The following is a 17256-nucleotide window of genomic DNA, read 5'->3' as shown; positions in this document are numbered from 1 at the left end:
GTAATGCGGCCCCTGTAGTGCCCCCAATAGTAAGGCCCCTGTAGTGCCCCCAATAGTAAGGCCCCTGTAGTGCCCCCAATAGTAAGGCCCCTGTAGTGCCCCCAATAGTAAGGCCCCTGTAGTGCCCCCAATAGTAAGGCCCCTGTAGTGCCCCCAATAGTAAGGCCCCTGTAGTGCCCCCAGTAATGCAGCCCGTAATAAATCCCCCCCGCACGCGCGCACACACATAATTAACAAAAGAGAACTGTCATGATTGGTGTCTGCGAGTTACCTGTCTCAGGTGATGATCGGGTTTCAACGGAGGCCGGCATGACTGGAATCACAGATAATGTAGATAGCTCTATTTATAAGACTTGTATAGCAGTGAAAGCTGCCTTTGATAATAAATGACAGGAACTGGAGGGACCGGACTGGGACCGGAAGGAAGACTTGTTGAATTGAACTGATGAACTAAGAACTTGACTCTGGACTGGAACCACGTGGACTGAATTGATGAGCTTGGAACTTGACTCTGGACTGGAATGTGACAATGGCTGAAGGGAAGTCAGGTAATGCTGAGATGAGGGCTAAACAGGGTAATCTGGAAATGCTGTGACAAGGTTGGAACTCAGGTGCAAGCTGGATAGGATAATTGGGAATAACAGGTTTCAGGAAGGAATGGGTAGGTTTGGGAATTTTAGGTTCAGGGAGGGAGTACGTAGGTAAAAGGGGCAGGAGTTGATCCACAGCAGGAAGCAAGGCAGGGTGACACGATGCAGGTTTACAGAGTGCCAGGGACCAACCAGGAGTAGGACTAGCAGCAGAGCACAGGCCAGGTATTGCTGTAACAGGACGTCTGGATGCCAGGTATTACTGTAGCAGGTTTTCGGGATGCACCAGGGGTTGCTGCCAGCAGATTTACTGGATTGCCAGGTACAGCTGAAACAGATTCTGGATAGCGACAGGGATTGCTGTAGCAGGTTTCAGGGATATACTAGAACACAGAAACAGCATGAACCATACACCACGGGAAGACGAGATGTTCAGGCCCAGAATGCTATCAGGAGAGGATATATATACCATGGGTCTGGCAGCAATTGGTGGATACGGACAGGTGGTCTGGTAGTAGCATTCTGAGTGGTGGAAGGCACAACATGCATAGGGAGTATTCATCTCTGCAGCTCTGAGAATCAGAACCACACCTGTGATTCCAATCAGGGCTAGCAGTGCTCACAGACAGAGGAGAGACCAGGTGCAATAATCAGAGCAAATCCTCCAGGCAAATTACACACACAGATCCATGGGGGAGCTGACAGGGGTAAGTCCCAAGGCAAAAAGTTGACAACTAGACAGGGTCGTGACAAGAACACCTTAAACCCCACTCCAGTGCCTGCTGCCGTCCATCCCTGGCGCCCGCTCCTCGGAACTATGGGAGTGACGTCATGATGTCACTCCCATAGTGCTCTTCGGGACCCGGAAGACGGAGCTCAGGTGTGAGCTCCGTCCTCCGGCACCGGGGGAGCGGGGTGGGGGTAGAGTAAAAGCCGGGTGCCCGGTGGTAACACAATCTCAGCGGGCACCCAGCAAATGGGGGGGAGGGGGATGATCGGAGGGCCGGGCACCCTCTAGTGGCCGGCGCCCCTAGGAAGCTGCCTAAGCTTGCCTAGTGGAAGCGCTGGCCCTGCCCTTTCTTATTGAGAATTCTTTGTAGTATGTCCAGACAATTATTACTGTTCACCTGAAAAAAATTCTTGTTTCGAAGTTGATGTGTAGCGTGGTTATAGGCATTTAATGTTTCCAAGTAGGTTATATTATATTTCTATTTATGTTAGGTATAATACTAATACACACTCCACTAAGTGCCCAACCCTAACCCTAGACCTAATCCAAATCTTTTTAAAAAAAATAACGTGCTGACCATTTCCGTGACAACATTTTCACACTGTCTGCCATTTATACTGGGCGTCCTTCTTCCATGTCGTCCTTTACTGTGTCGATCTTTTGTCCCTGTCAACCTATTGCCTGTCTAACATCTGGTGTTTATCTAGACATTGTCGACCTTTTAACTGTCTATAGTTCGGATACCGTGAATATTGTATTTGTCATTGTCAATGTCTAATGGCATTTTGGACCTATCCTAATCATAACAAAACTTGTTAATCAACATAATGGGGGATATCATACTTGCCTACCCTCCCGATTCGGCCAGGAGCCTCCCGAAAATCGGGTGCTACACCCGGCACCCTGGAAAGGCAGGCAAGCCCCCCGGCCCCCAGCGACCTCTGTATAAAACCCGGCAGCGGGCCCCCATCCCCTCCTTCACAAAGCCATTAATCTCGGCATTGTAAATAGGGGACGGGGCCATGATGATGCAATCACGCTGTCACGCCCACGCCTCCAATGACGCAGAATTTTCCGGACCACGCCCCCTTATTGCCGCTACGCGCCTCCTGTGTGGAAGCCCGACAGCTCCCTCCTGGAAAGAGGGAGCTAAATGTCGGCAACCCTGGGGGATGTACAGGTGTGTCTTTGGTCATCTAACCTCAATACGCCATGCAGCGCGATATGTCTGGCGTGAGTGAGCCGCCAGATCCAGTGCAACTCTGCTAGCTGATTAATGTGATATGTGACACTTGTATATCTGAGTACAACTGAGTCTGTAAATGGAACTTGGTGTGGAAAAAAGCTGCGGCTTTGCATGTTGATTGAATACTTAGGGGTCTATTACTAAGCAGTGTTAGGAGAAGTGAAAAGTGAAGAGTGAAAAGTGATTAGGTGCCAGCCAATCATCTCACAGGCTGTGTTTGAAAAAGGACAGTTGGGAGCTGATTGGCTGGCACCTTATCACTTTTCACTTCTCCTAACACTGCTTAGTAAATATACCCCTTAGTAGCACACAGATATACAAGTGTCACAGTCAAATTAATCAGAAGTCTCCTGGCGCGTCCTAGTTCCGTCTTATTGCAACTTTGACACATTTTCGATGTGAAGAAGATGCCCAATGCTAGCAGAGTCTCACGGGACCAGGCGCGCCAAGTGGGGCTGTTTGGCGTGACTGCAGCAAAGACGAGTGAGTACTCATCTATATATCAAGCCTTGGAGAGAGATAAAGTGAAGATAGATAACTACAAACCTACTGTAACTGTCAATTTTCAAACACAGCCTGTAACATGACAGTGAGGAGCTGAGTGGTTGGTACTTTATCTCTCTCCAAGGTTTGATATATCTCCCCAAAAATCTCCGACCTCTGCAATTAAGCCCCGCATCATGAGTGGGAAGGGGGGTGTCAGGATGTATCAAACATTCTAAAGAAGATCATTGGAGAAGTTTAGAAGCCAATTAGCTTCTACATACCATATATCATTTACATTCTGTAGAATGATAGCTAGAAGCTGATTGGTTGCTATGGGTAACATCTCTAGTAGTCCTTTTCAGAAGGTTTGATACATCCCTTCCTAGATTTTTAAGGGCTTGTCAGGAGCAGCAGTGTTTTATGCAATGCTGCCTTACTGTACAGACAGAGCAATCAGTCAATGACTGGCATTCCCTCTAACATGCGGCATGAACCAGCATCTTTGGCTGTGCCTGCCACCATGGTGGATCCTGGTAAAGTTTTTTTTACCACTTAATTTTTTTAATGTCCCTTTGAGACACTTGTAAAGACTAGCTCATGGGGAAATAGGGGTCTGATTGCGAGTTAGGAGCAAATAAAAAAAGGTGCAATTTGTCCCTAGAACCGACCATGTTGCAATGCAAGGGGTCCAAGGGGTCTATTTATTAAACAATATTTGTGGAATATTTGCACAGCTATTAAGGAAGCCATGAATGTACTATGGAGGGACCGCAGTGATATCTCCGATAACTGACGCATTCAGTCCATTTCCGACTGCAGAAGTAGCCCCCATGTAGGCTGCTATGCCATCAGATTTACCATGCTCCAGAATGGAAAATGGTTTCGGCACGCCTGCGTTTTTACCACCAGTCCCCCGTTCCCTTCACTATACAGTGCCCAACTGTCAATCACCCTGGGTGAAAATAGTCGCTGCGAGCAACTACGGTAATGGGCATTGACGCATGCGCCAGGCAACTCAGACACATGTGCAGATCGACGATTATCACTCAACCATAAACATCGAAATACAGACTGTCCTTGTGCGTCAATGGCCACCTCCCATTCACCGCCCAGGAACGCCCAAAACATTTTCAAGACATTTCTGAGATCAAACGTCTCAATCGCAACTGCGACTCTGTGCGCATGGTCTCTGGGCAAACGCAGTGCGACTTAGATGCATGCGCAGAAGAGAAGAAATCGCTCAACTGCGTCCTACACTGGCTTTGCGTCCGTCTCAGAATCAGGCGTATTGTGTACAAATGTAAATACTGACAATATTACAACAGTGTGTTATATGAGTGCTTTGTACAATTGTATCTGATAATGCCATCGCTAGAAGAGGATGGTAGTTAATACCCCTTTTCCACCTAAATTCCGGGTCTGACCCGGAGTTGGAACAAAGTTCCTATCCGGATCAGACCCGGAATTTTGCCGGCGCCAACTCGGGATATTCCCGAGTCAGCGCCGCTCACACCGCAGTCGGGTCTGAATAGACCCGGCTTTTGCGGAGTGAAAGTGGTCGCTTGGAGATGACGTCATCTCCAAGCGCCACTGAAGCCGGACCAATCGGCCGGCTAGCAGCGCACTCCAGGTCATCGTGACCCGGAGTGCGCTGTTCTCACAGCAGGGTAACACGGGCTACGCCCGTGTTACACCCTGCTAGTTACCTGGGTTGGATTGCCGGGTCACTCAACCCGGCGATCCAACTCTCTCCCCTTTTACACCAGGGAGCTGCCCGGGTTAACCCTTCAAAAACCCGGGTTTTAGCTCCGGTGTAAAAGGGGTATTAGTAAGGAAAATAAAAATCCAAATCATTTTATTAGAATGTGTTCTCTCTGAAACATCTGGTGAATTGTATACAGAATTTCATCACATTTGTTTTTCTATAAAGGGAAGGAGGAGAGTTATTTATTACCCCTTATAAATAGCCTGTTAGGCAATTGAAAATAGACTTAAACAAACCCATAAGTGGTCTTCTCTGTGACAAACAAGAAATAAGAATGAGGAATGTACTGTACCTGTAAAATTACCTTGTGACGGATTTCACCCCCTCAGTTGCTCAGGTGACTCCTGGCTGTAATCAGTCCAAGCTGACTTCAGTTTTATTTAATTTTGAGCGCTAGCAAAACTCTCCAGGTCTTGAACGCACATTTATATAGGTAATATTAACTGTAATCTTTTGTTGAGAGTGAATCCAGCTACTTCTGTGCCAGATGTGTGTATCTTGGAGATAAGACATTATGTAATTTTTTTTTTCTGCAAAAAATATCCTTTTGAATACGGTATATTAGGATAAATTATATTTTAAATGTCATTAAACCTGGACAAATGCTTTAGGCCGGGATGTACAAAGGTTGCAGTGACCATTCCGCCAGTCACCGCGACCTTGCTAATCGCATATGTACTACCATATGCGATTAGTATCGCAAAGGACAGCTCTTGCGATAAGAGCTGCCCTTTGCAAAGCAGCCGAAGCTAGGTGACGGGGTCTCCGTGGGACCCTGCCCCCTCCGAGCCCCGGGAGCTTCCTGCTGGTCACCTGTGAAGGATGCCCCGTGCTCCTCCTCCTCCTACCTGCACCCGGAAGAAGATTAGGAGGTGGCGGAGGAACCAGGAGGAGCGCGGGACGGCGACCATGGACAGCAGGTGAGTGGGAGCCAGCGCTGGGCGATGGCGGGGCGGCGAATCGTCGGGAGCCAGGTGCGGTAAGAAGCCCATAGGCATTTATAGGGTAACGCCAGATTTTTCTGGCGTTACCCTCTGCACTGATAAAAGTGCGGCTGGGTCTTAGTACATATGGAAATGCGGTAAAACCCCCGTAAATGGGGTTTTTACAGCATTTTTCCTTTAGTACATCCTGGCCTTAACCTGCAGTGTTTCCAGCTGGCTCTCTTAGGGGTCTATGTACAAATAAGTTTACAGTATGTACTAAGCCTTATACAGGGATAGAGTGGAGATAGATAAAGTACCAAACAATTAGCTCCTAACTGTCATTTTTCAAACACAGCTTGTGAAGTGACAGTTAGGAGTAGATTGGTTTGTACTTTATCTCAGACCACCTTATCTCTCTCCAGGGCTTAGTACATAGACCCCTTAGGGAGAAATTTACTAAACGTTGGGTTTGAAATACAAATGTGATTGCATTGTTGTCATAACGGGATTGCATCCCTCCTATACCCCTTTCAGACATACCACCAGGGTATTTCTCCTGTGCAAATTCCCAGGTATTTAGTTGAAACCCCCTTTCACACTACAGCGTCTACCTGGGAAGTTCCCAGGTAGCACCATTCAGACAAGAGCAGGGTTTTTCAGAGTTTTACACAGAAAATCACAGTTTTGTCATTTTAAGTGGACGCTTTGCTGGCACACATTATTGAGGTCATGCAAAGGTGGGGGCTTGGTATAAAGGGAGTGGGAGGAGCACCCATAAGGCATTGCTGTATTTACAAGCATCTGTGTAGCATGGAGAGCTTGTTTTGGTCTGTCAGCACCAAATCCACCCTTGCAGGGCGGGTCTCTACATGTATGGCAGCTGCCCTTCTGTGCAGCTATTCTTATGTCCCCTGCCGGCACCAAAATCAGCCTTGTAGCGCTGATTTCTACCCACCATGTGTGGCGTCTGTCCTCCCCTCTCCGGCTGCCGCTGATGATGTCATCAACAGGCAGCCATGTCCGGCCAATCACTAGCTGTTTGGTGAAGCCCGGGAGTAAATTCCTGGGTAGCACCATTCAGACATAAGCAGGGTAATTTCCGGGACTTAAAGTTCTGGAAAATTCTCTGTTCGATTGGAGGGTCGCCTACCCAGGAACGTGTTCCCGGATAGGTATCTTTCAGACATACGTGACATCCTGGGAATTTGGCCGAGGCAGGCCAAATTCCCGGGAATCTCGGTATGTCTGAAAGGAGTTTAACTAAGCTCAAAACCACAGCAAAAACTCTGAGAGACCACACTTTAGAACAGAAATTGCCATCACAAATTTCCCTCATGAAAAGAATAGCAACCGACAGATTTACAAAGATTTCCACCCTCGTCAAAAACACCCAAAGCAATGAGTTGTGTACAGAAATGCACAGATCCCTAGGATCTGTGCAGCTTTCTCTCTGTGGGCCCGATTCAGCAAGGGACGCAATTCTGCGTATATGAACGCACCACAGTTGCTAGTATCAGTGGTGATATGTAAATGTGTGCATTCACATTTTGTACGCAGCCTGACATAAGGACGCCCACTTCTCCTTACTCACATCTGTATACTAGGGCAACATAGCGAAACAATCGGTAACATTGAGTAACATCGGACCCATGCACTCAGTTAAGGAAGCCCAGACCTCACTCAGGAATTGCTTACTTCTGCGCACGCTATGAGTCCTCCAGCTGCGACTGGTAGCGCAGTGGCTAATTTATGCATGCCCATGAAACGGAGATGAAATGCACTGGCATGCCTGCGTTCGCCCGACCACCTCCCGTTCCCGATGCATATGCATGCGCAGTGCAAATTAATCGGCCCATTGCGTGAGTATAAGCAACTGCGTTCCTTGCTGAATCAGGCCCTATGTGCATACTTACCTACTCTCCTGGAAGTTGCAGGAGATGTCTATGCTGATAGCATACCTCCCACCATACAGTACGGGATTTCAGAGGACAGACTCCTTCATCACGTCAAAAGCACGCTCCCGAAGAGGGGCCATGACTTTTTGGGGAAAGAGGGCTATGTCCTTGCAGCATGCACTTTTTTTAAAATCACTCTCAGGTATGCTGGACTGCCCCCAAACCCAACCCTGCACTGTGTAGATGCGTTGCACACGCGCACGACATCTATTCACCCATTATCCAGAGCAGTGGAGACTGCCCCCTCAAACTCCCCCTTACCCCACTGCGCGACACTGCGGCTCATGGTTGGGACATCGGGATAGTCCTTGAAAAGCAGGACTGTCCCTCCCAAAGTGGTACAGTTGGAAGGTACAGATATGTCCTTACACATCTTTGCTACAGTCCAGCCACAAAGCCCCTCTTGGCTTGCCAGGTCCCATGAGACTCTGATATGCGACACTTGTATATCTGTGTGCGTCTGAGTCTCTGAATCTGTATAGGAAGTGCGACAATGTAGCGGTCAGAGCTTTTTTCATTCCAAGTTCCTTGGTGTTTCATATACAGGTGCACACAGATATGCAAGTGTCGCACATCCAATTAATCACCACAGTCTGCTGATGCATCCTTGTAGCATCGTACTGCGATGATGCCCGACCCTAGCAAAGTTGCAGGCGACCTGGTGTCTAGCTCACACCAGGCAAGTCGCGCTGTGTGGCGTATTGAAGTTAGATGAGCATGGACACATCTGTAGGTGATATAACGAGATCCCAGTTAAACATTAGGAGCAGTATTGATTAATGGTCTCGTTATATCATACACATTAGGATAAGAGAGACTATACCTCGGGTCACGCATGTGTAGCCGGGACGACGGGGAGGAGGTAAGTAATGCAAATACTTCTGTAGCTGCGATACTAACCGAGGGGGCGGCTACTTTTCAGAGCAGCTGTCCCCGCACCTTTCCCCGCACCTGAGCACACGGCCTCCGATGATGAATAGGCCCCATAAAGTGGTATTAAAGAAAGCTATGATTCACTAATAAACCAGCCAGGCAGTTATTCTCCTTACAGACATGAGTGAATGGGTAAACTTGTAGCCACACACAGCCATGCCTCCTCCCAGTGAGGAGAGATGGAGGCAGAGCCGCCCTGCAGAGGCACACTTCTGGTAATAGAAATGCAATAACTGGGTGCAGGAGGAGGGCCGGGCCCTGTAGCAGCTGCAGCCCCTGCACCTACTGTAGCTATGCCCTTGCTACCATGGCATGCTAGTATTTGGAGAACCACAAGCGCTAGCATGTCCTGGCAGACAGGGCCCCCATCAAACCTGCAGTGCAAAAACATATTTAAAAAATGAGAAGGCACACATACACTGTGACAAAAGTAAATGATTAAATAAAACTCTCTCACACACCCTTACGCCCGTCTTTATTACTCACATATCTGTATAGAAAGGGTCCTCTTCGCACATGTAGGTATCCCCGGAATCTTGAAAAAAACAAACCAAAACATAGTCAACACAATACTACCTCTTACCGGGTCCCGGCACAAGTTACAGTTCACTGCCGCTCGCTGCCATAGGAATAGATTGGGACACTCTGATTGGTCAGAGCGTGGGAAGAGCATCTCAGTGTTTTCCTATGGCAATAAGAAAAAACTACAATTTAAAGGTAGCTAAGATGAACCAGTTAATAATGCACTGTCTGTGAGGAGTTTGTATGTTTTCCCCATGTTTGCTTACAGTATGTTTCCATCAGTTGCTTCAGTTTCATCCCACAGCCCAAACATGCTAGGCAAACCAGCTGCTGATTCACCCCAACCTTTGTGTGTATGTTGTAGAGAATTTAGGGCCTGATTCAGAGCCGGACGCAATTAGCGCTCGCTCGTCCAGAAAATAGGGGTGGCTATTCAAATGAACCGTTCGCTGTTTGCGGTCTGTTCACGCCTCTATGTCTGAACGAGCGTACAAAACTTGCGGTCGTTTTTTAGGAAACTACGCCCCCTGGCCGCTCGCATCCTACGTCATGTCCGCTATTTATTAGATTAATCGAGTACATCGAACAGGGTATGAACTGCTCGCTATTCTTGGGGTTGGTTTTTGCTACCACAATTTTGCGAGCAGTTCTGGCTATAAAATAACCCAGTGACGTGGTCAATGACGCTGCTGTTTTTAATATGCACACCCATAAAACGCCCGTTTTGACCTTTAAGCACGCCTGCGATCGGATCTCCACTCCCCGTTTTCAAGCACCTTCCCCTGTTACCACCCACATACGCCTCTTTCTGTCACTCAAATTAGCAGGCATTCGCTATTTTGCGAGCACATGAATTTCGGCCGCACTGTCTGGTTCGCGCATGCGTATAACGATCCGTACGCATGCGCAGTTGGGCAAACATCGCTCAGAGCGAGCGAGCTGCCGCTTACGAGTGGCTCTGAATCAGGCCCTTAGACTGCAAGCTCTAATGAGGCAGGGACTGATGTGAGTGATTACATGTGATAGTAAATAAATAAATCTATGAAACGCCAATGCATTTTGATTTAAATGTGCTACTTATAGTGACAGAGACTTTGATCAACGTTTTGCAAGATAAATTAATTTGAAAGATACATAACAGTTTATGCTGAAAATACAGTAGTTGGGCAAAAGTGTATGATCACCCGACATCACGCAATGGGCCTGATGCAGAGCAACATGCAATGATGGAGTTAATAGATTTTTTGCTACTGCGCACGTGCGAAAAACCAGAGAGTACGCACAAAGGCACTGTTGTGATTAAGATGCACAGTATGAGAGATATATCGGAAAAGTGCTGGACGGTGGCTGGGAAGTAGCTATACAGACGTATGGAGATAGTCTGTCTTATGTTACAGGAGTGCCACCGGCCTGTCGTTGAAGTGTACGGTCAATCATTCACTTTGAAGGCCATACTCAGGGCCCCATTTAACAACTGACCTAAATACAGCGGCATAATTTGTTTATTATTGCAGTGATACAAATGACTATCCCACTGGTATCCATCATTACTTACCTTGCCGGTGAGGTCCAGAGACGTCCTTCTCATTGGCGGGGTTCTCCACTCACCTGCTGGCAGCCTATTGCTACCAGCGATGGGTTACTCTGTCATGCACATCCGTGACGGTCAGTCTGCACATGCGCATGACTGATTAATCCGACGAGGACCAGGCAGTGTCTGGAAGGCTTCTCTAAAGATGGTGAGAGTCATCCTTTCTGTATTTAACAAACATATCCTTTCTGTGTTTGTTAAATACAGAAAGGATGACATAACCACTTTAGTGAGTGCTAAAGGGGCTGTGTATAAATGTTAAATGGGTGCAAGTTTCTATGGTGCGACCAATGGTGGCACCTAAAGACGCACCAGGCTGTATTACAGCGTCTACAGATGCTCATCTTAGTCCTTGCACATTCATATGCACTAGGGATGTGCGCCGACCCCCGTGTTTTGGTTTTGGATCTGTTTCTCTTTCGTGTTTTGGATCTGGATTTGGTTTTGCCAAAACCGCCCTTGCTTGTTTTGGTTCTGAATTTTTTTTTTTACATTTATAAAAACTGCTAAAATCACATACTTTGGGCTTTTGTTTTGTTCCTACAGTATTAACCTCAACAACATTAATTTCTACTAGTTTCCAGTCAATATTTAAATCATTCACATCAGTCCTTGCCCCAGAAGAATCCTTGAGTGCTATGCCTGCTGCTGGGAGTGGATTTTCATACCAGAAGGCGACCAGGAAGACAACTAGTACTTTAAAATACAATTTACTGTTAAACAATTCTTTGCAAGGGGGAGCAAGTATGACAGCAATCACCCAGTTGCACAGCGGATCACTGACGCCATAACATCTATGCTGGTATTAGATGTGCGTCCAATATCCGCCAATAATACAGTTAATTGAGGTCCTGTGTCCCCGCTACAAAATCCCATCTAGATTCCACTTCACTAGAAAAGCAATACCCAACCTGGCAGCAGCCCCTTGATGAACAACACAGCACCCCTTTATGGACAACAAAGCACCCCTGCAGAGTGTGGACGGACCACCTGCAGAGTAACAAATTTGTGGATGATAAACTGCGGTCTGGCCGGCATTGTCACTGAACAATAATAGCGTAGCTAACACACACACAAAAAAAAACCTAAAAAAAAGATATTTTATTTTTACTTTTTGTGGAATGATATTTGTATTTAACTTTTATTTATTTTACACTGGGAAAGAGCACAACTGGATTGACAGAGCACCCCCTCTGGACAACACAGCACCCCTTTATGAACTGCATCGCTAGCCCCTTGACGGACAGGACAACACAGCAGCAACTTTTTATGGACAACACAGCAGCAGCCCTTTATGTACTGCAGCCCCAGCATATTGATTATGTACTGATTACTGAAGCCCCTCATTATGTACTACAGCCCCAGCCCCTTTATGGACAACAAAGCAGCAGCCTGTAGCCCTAGCCCCCGTCAGGACAACACAGTGACACAATTTTAAAGCCTGTGTTTTACATGTATATAAACTTAAGAGCCTGTTCAAACCTAAGAGCCTCAGTTAACCATGCTTAATCCCTCTAGCACTTGCTACTTCCTCTAGCACTTGCTGTCATCCTTTCTGAATTTATCAAACAGCGGTAATCTAAAGGTGCCTACACACATAGTGATGTGCTCACGATCCGACGATGTGTACGATTTCCCTTGAACCTCCCCGCCCCAGCAGTCCTTTCCATGATTTGGCACACGATTTGGTGTATGTACAAATGATCCATCGTGCATCCTTTCTTTTTTTTCAGTGCATCATGTCCCAAATTGTCAGATCTGCCCCACAGCATGATAGATCTGAAGATGCAATTGCAACCAGCGGGGACACGCATTGGCATTGTGATCGTGAGTGGACACTCACGATTTGGGCATAATTTACACGATTTTTCGTCACCATTTGTCGAAATCGGGTAAATCGTGTAAAATATCGCTATGTGTGTAGGCACCTTAAGATTACGGCTGTTTGTTACTGCGTCGTTCTCGTCATCTTTAGATGCCGGCAATGGGAACCCAGCAGCAGTTTTTCCGGCTTCAGCGAAGCCTTCCAGGGTTATACAGTCATGTACATGCACAGACTAACCGTCGCGCTTGACAATGTAGGCCATCGCTAGCAACGATAGGCTGCCAGCAGCTGAGATGAGGACCCCGCCGTACCTCGCCGGCAAGGTAAGTAATGATGGATACCAGCGGTGTATTCGTTTGTATGACTCCAATACTAAACAAAATATGCCACTAGTATTTAGGTTCGTTGTTAAATGAGGACCTACATGAGGCCTGTAATAAATCACACAAATGTGGTACCCCTATAAAAATGTGGCATATATTCAATGGGTTTGATTGCAGCATAAACAGTAAAAGGAAGGGATTCACGGAAATTAGGCATTAGAAACAATATATATTATTTATATATTATTGCAGTGAACTAGAGTGTTATCTATTCCCAGCACAGGATGTACATTGGGTCTCATTCAGACCCGCTTGCAAGCGCTCGCAAGCGGGTCGATTTTTGTGCATTGCGCTCGAGCGGCTTGCGCAAGCCCACGTAGCGAGTGAAAAATTCACTCGCTCCGGGGCTCACTACAAACGGGATGGATGTCGCCCCGTTTTGTAGGTGGGGTGGGGGGGTGGCTGGACAAACGGAGGCGTTCCTGAAGGAACTCCTGCCGTTCGTGGTCGGCCTTACTGACATAACCAGTGATGTCAGTAGTGAGCTTCCGGCTCTATTAGAGCCGAAAGCTCACTGGGGCTTGCGGCGGACGCCCACGTAGCGAGTGAAAAATTCACTCGCTCCGGGGCTCACTACAAACGGGATGGATGTCGCCCCGTTTTGTAGATGGGGTGGGGGGGGTGGCTGGACAAACGGAGGCGTCCCTGAAGGAACGCCTGCCGTTTGTGGGCGGCCCTACTGACATCACCAGTGATGTCAGTAGTGAGCTTCCGGCTCTATTAGAGCCGAAAGCTCACTGGGGCTTGCGGCAGACGAGGCACTGGGGCTTGCGGCAGAGTCTCGTCGCAAGCCCGATGGTCGCGACCTTCACCTGGCCGCTCGCAAAAGCTGTGGGTGATCACAGGAGGCCGGCATTTTTTTAAAAAAGCGGCCGCCCTCATTCAGAGCGAGCGCTCGCTTTTTGCGAGCGCCTCTGAATGAGGTCCATTGTTCGCAACGATGTAGTCACCTGAGAAGAATACAGGCACATGCCTCTGCCCGCTAAAGGGTTAAACATTTTGGCTTTGCAGCAAAGTATCCTAACGGGTTACAGTTGCGCAGCAAGAATGTGGGAGCATTTTTGTGGCAGAGTGGTTTGTTGTTTCTGACTGAGCATTTGTGCACTGCTGTAACCTGGGGATGGGAGCAGTTAGTGTGCATTCCCTGCAAGCTCTATATATAAGTGAATGAAATCTCTGCCTCCTTCACACAATAACTCTCAGTCACAGGCAGCCCATGATCCCTGCACTTCCAGCAGACTTCTCCTAAATACATACACATCTCTGGGATGAATGACTCCTCTATGTGCAGATAGAAGCATTATCGGCTGAACTGGGGTCATATGCACTGCAAAGGATGATCTGCAGCCAACTAAAGTTGCATCTGTAACATGACCCAGGGGACGTACTGTATTCATTGTAATACGTGAGCAATTTGGCTGCCTGTAGGATTAGAGCCCAGGCTCTGTGTGTGTATAACTCCCTATACCACTGCATCTGCCACATCAGTCTGCTGCTAAGCGCTACCATGGCAGGACACAGGCAACCAATGCTGCTGGGCTGCTTATTTACCCTCCTTGCAGGGGTCCTGCACTGCTCCCCAAGCTGCCCCCCAGGAGATCGAGCCTTGGGTAAGAACACAATGATGAGCTGTTGGATTGTATGTGTTGACTAGCTCAGTGTTATAACTTATATATACTACTTTAGTAGAAGTGTGGTACCTGACTGACACGTGTGTATCATTACTCTTAGGTACATTTACTAAGATGGGAGTTCTATTAAGAAGTGATGTTACCCATAGCAACCAATCAGATTCCAGGTATTATCTTCTAGAAGGTGCTAGATAAATGAGAAGTAGAATCTGATAGGTTGCTATGGGCAACATCACTTCTTAAATAGAACTCCCATCTTAGTAAATTTACCCCTAACAGAACCTGTCTGTAAGTCAATATATACAGTGTTATTTTCACCCTGACTTTGTGTATTATATAAGATGTCTAATATAGATAGATAGCTAGAGCTATATATATATATATATATATATATATATATAAATATATATATATATATATGTATCTCATGCCACGAAAACTAAATTTAAGAAGAGTAATTTAGTTGCACTCAGTGCTGTACAGTATGCGTATTTCTGTTTATTCGTGTTTTAGCCTCGATAATGATAAATTCTTATCACCGCACATCCAGCAATGGTACATGAACTTTTGGTGCAAAGAACACCTGCGTAGTGTAAAAAGGACAGTGATCAGTTTACTTCCGGGCCTGGACCTGGCATTCTTACTGTACATGCACTGTCACTGGACCACACATCTGCAAACTTTGCAAAATGTAGCACATACTGTAGGTTACAACGTCTAACGGCATCTAAAGATGGCGGTAGCTTTTGGCAGAGCCGTAACTAGACTTTTTGGTGCCCTGTGCCAGAAAGAGCATTGGCGCCCCCCTCATTTTTCAAATGGACATAATGCACCCAAAAAAGGACCATGGCCTCATGGGTAATGGCCAGGGAAGAGATAGGGGAGGCCAGGAGATGCTGGGGATGAAATACGAGGAAGCTACAAGCAAGAATGATAATAAACAGAAATGTGACAGCCCAAACAGCGCCCCTTGCCCTGTGGTGCCCTGTGCGATGGCACCGGCCGCACTACACTAGCTTCGGCCCTGGCTTTTGGCGCTGCTTTCGGATCTTGGTAGATTTTAGAATTTGACAACCCCCCGCCCGCCATAAAACCTAGGGGGCTTGTTTTTGTGATCGAAGAAGGAGGGGGCCACAGCAGTTATCTCCCATATATGATGTGGTCACCAGTTCCTACTGTACATTTGGGGATACTTCAATTTTGCAGGAATCATCAAAAATTTGTGTTTTCGGAAGATTTTGCGCAAAATGCTGTTCAGAAATGGGCCCCTAACTCTTGTCAGTGCAGTGTGCAACAAGTGTATTCAGCTGGGTCAGATAATTTTAAACACTAAATTTCACACTCGCTAAATTAAAGCTTTGTTACTGTATGTGTCTTTTCACCTAAGTTCAAGATTTCTCTAGAGATAGTTCTCTGTGTGATGAGTTATCCCAGAGCTCATTCCTTCTACCCAAACATAGCCAGAGGGTATAACAGAGTTTAATGACCACATTGTTAGTAGCGATTTTTACCCAGAAATAAATTTTCTGGATATTCTGAACTAGTGATCCCAGTGACCCTGCATTCATTCACAAAGCCAGGATAGTGAAATGCCTCCAGGTGCAGGATTAGCGCATGATGAAACTCTACATTAATACAGTAATGCGGCAGGACACGTGTAATAGGTAGTTGATGCCGAATTGTATTAGTGGAGATGGCAAAGTTATTTAATTACATGTCCAGATAACTAGTGACTGTTCAGACTTGTCTTACTGTCCATTAATTGGAATGTGGAGGATTTACCTGGACAATTAAATCTTTAACCTCCGGTGATTATAGCACAACATGTTCTCACCTTGTTAAAGAATGTTTGTGATTTCCTGTGTTATTTACATTTGAGATGTGTCATCCCTAGCACCACTTATAATTTGCAGTGTTGTATTGTAATTCTGATTTTATAGGGCTTGTAAAGGTGCGTACACACTTAGCGATATTTTACATGATTTGCCCGATTCCGACGCATCGTGATGACATATTGTGTAAAATATGCCCAAATCATGTAAAATGTTCACTCACGATCACGATGCCGATGCGTGTCCCCGCAGGTCGTACATCACATCTTCAGATCTGCCGTGCTGTAGGGCAGATCTGTCAATCTCAGTCACGATGCACTGGAATAGTTAGGAGGCACGAGAGATCTTTAGTAACATTGGACAGCACCAAATCGTGCCCACGACTGCCGGGGAGCTGCTGGGGAGAGTTCAAGGGGAAATCGGACACGATATTGCATCGTGACCACATCGCCAAGTGTGTAGGCACTTTAACTATGGTGTGTGCCAGGAGGAGCCTCTAGGACCATCCTCACCTTCACCAAGCTCCCATCCAGCGCCTGATCAACCAACAAGGGGCAGATTGGCCATGGCCTCACATACGAGTAGTTTTTTTATTTTTATTTTTAAAGTGCCTGGGAGCGAGGGAAGGGTGGTTTTGCAGCTTCTGGGCAAAAGATAAAGGGGTCTATTCATGGAGCATTGAAAAGCCCTTTATCAATGATAACAGGGCTTTTCACTGCTTCCTCCTATACAAAGAAGGGGTTACCGTGGAGAAATCTCAGATTTCCCCAGCTCTGTGTCAGAATAGCTTCCCCATACACTAGTATGGGGAGAGCAATTAATAAAAGCCTGGAAAGCTCAG

The 17256-nt window shown here is 46.8% G+C and overlaps 1 protein-coding gene across 3 annotated transcripts in view; it reads left to right on the top strand.

Annotated features, from left to right (window-relative positions):
• Positions 1 to 17256, top strand: part of CPZ (carboxypeptidase Z) — a 150426-nt gene that overhangs the window by 13034 nt on the left and 120136 nt on the right. Inside the window, exon 1 of one of the 3 annotated variants that reach the window (XM_088461745.1) lies at positions 1273 to 1297. The exons of 1 other annotated variant lie outside the window; for it this stretch is intronic. Coding sequence is in view for 1 of the 2 variants with exons in the window: in XM_088461744.1 (XP_088317870.1) it covers positions 14460 to 14562 (103 nt within the window). In the remaining variant the exon portion in view is untranslated. Of the gene's footprint in view, positions 1 to 1272; positions 1298 to 14140; positions 14563 to 17256 lie in introns of those variants that run through there. One more of the 3 variants, XM_088461744.1, reaches the window with a different exon arrangement.

This window comes from Taudactylus pleione, unplaced genomic scaffold (assembly GCF_031769625.1).
Source record: "Taudactylus pleione unplaced genomic scaffold, aTauple2 ptg001091l, whole genome shotgun sequence".
NCBI lineage: Eukaryota > Metazoa > Chordata > Amphibia > Anura > Myobatrachidae > Taudactylus > Taudactylus pleione.
This window is presented reverse-complemented; position numbering and strand designations above follow the sequence as displayed.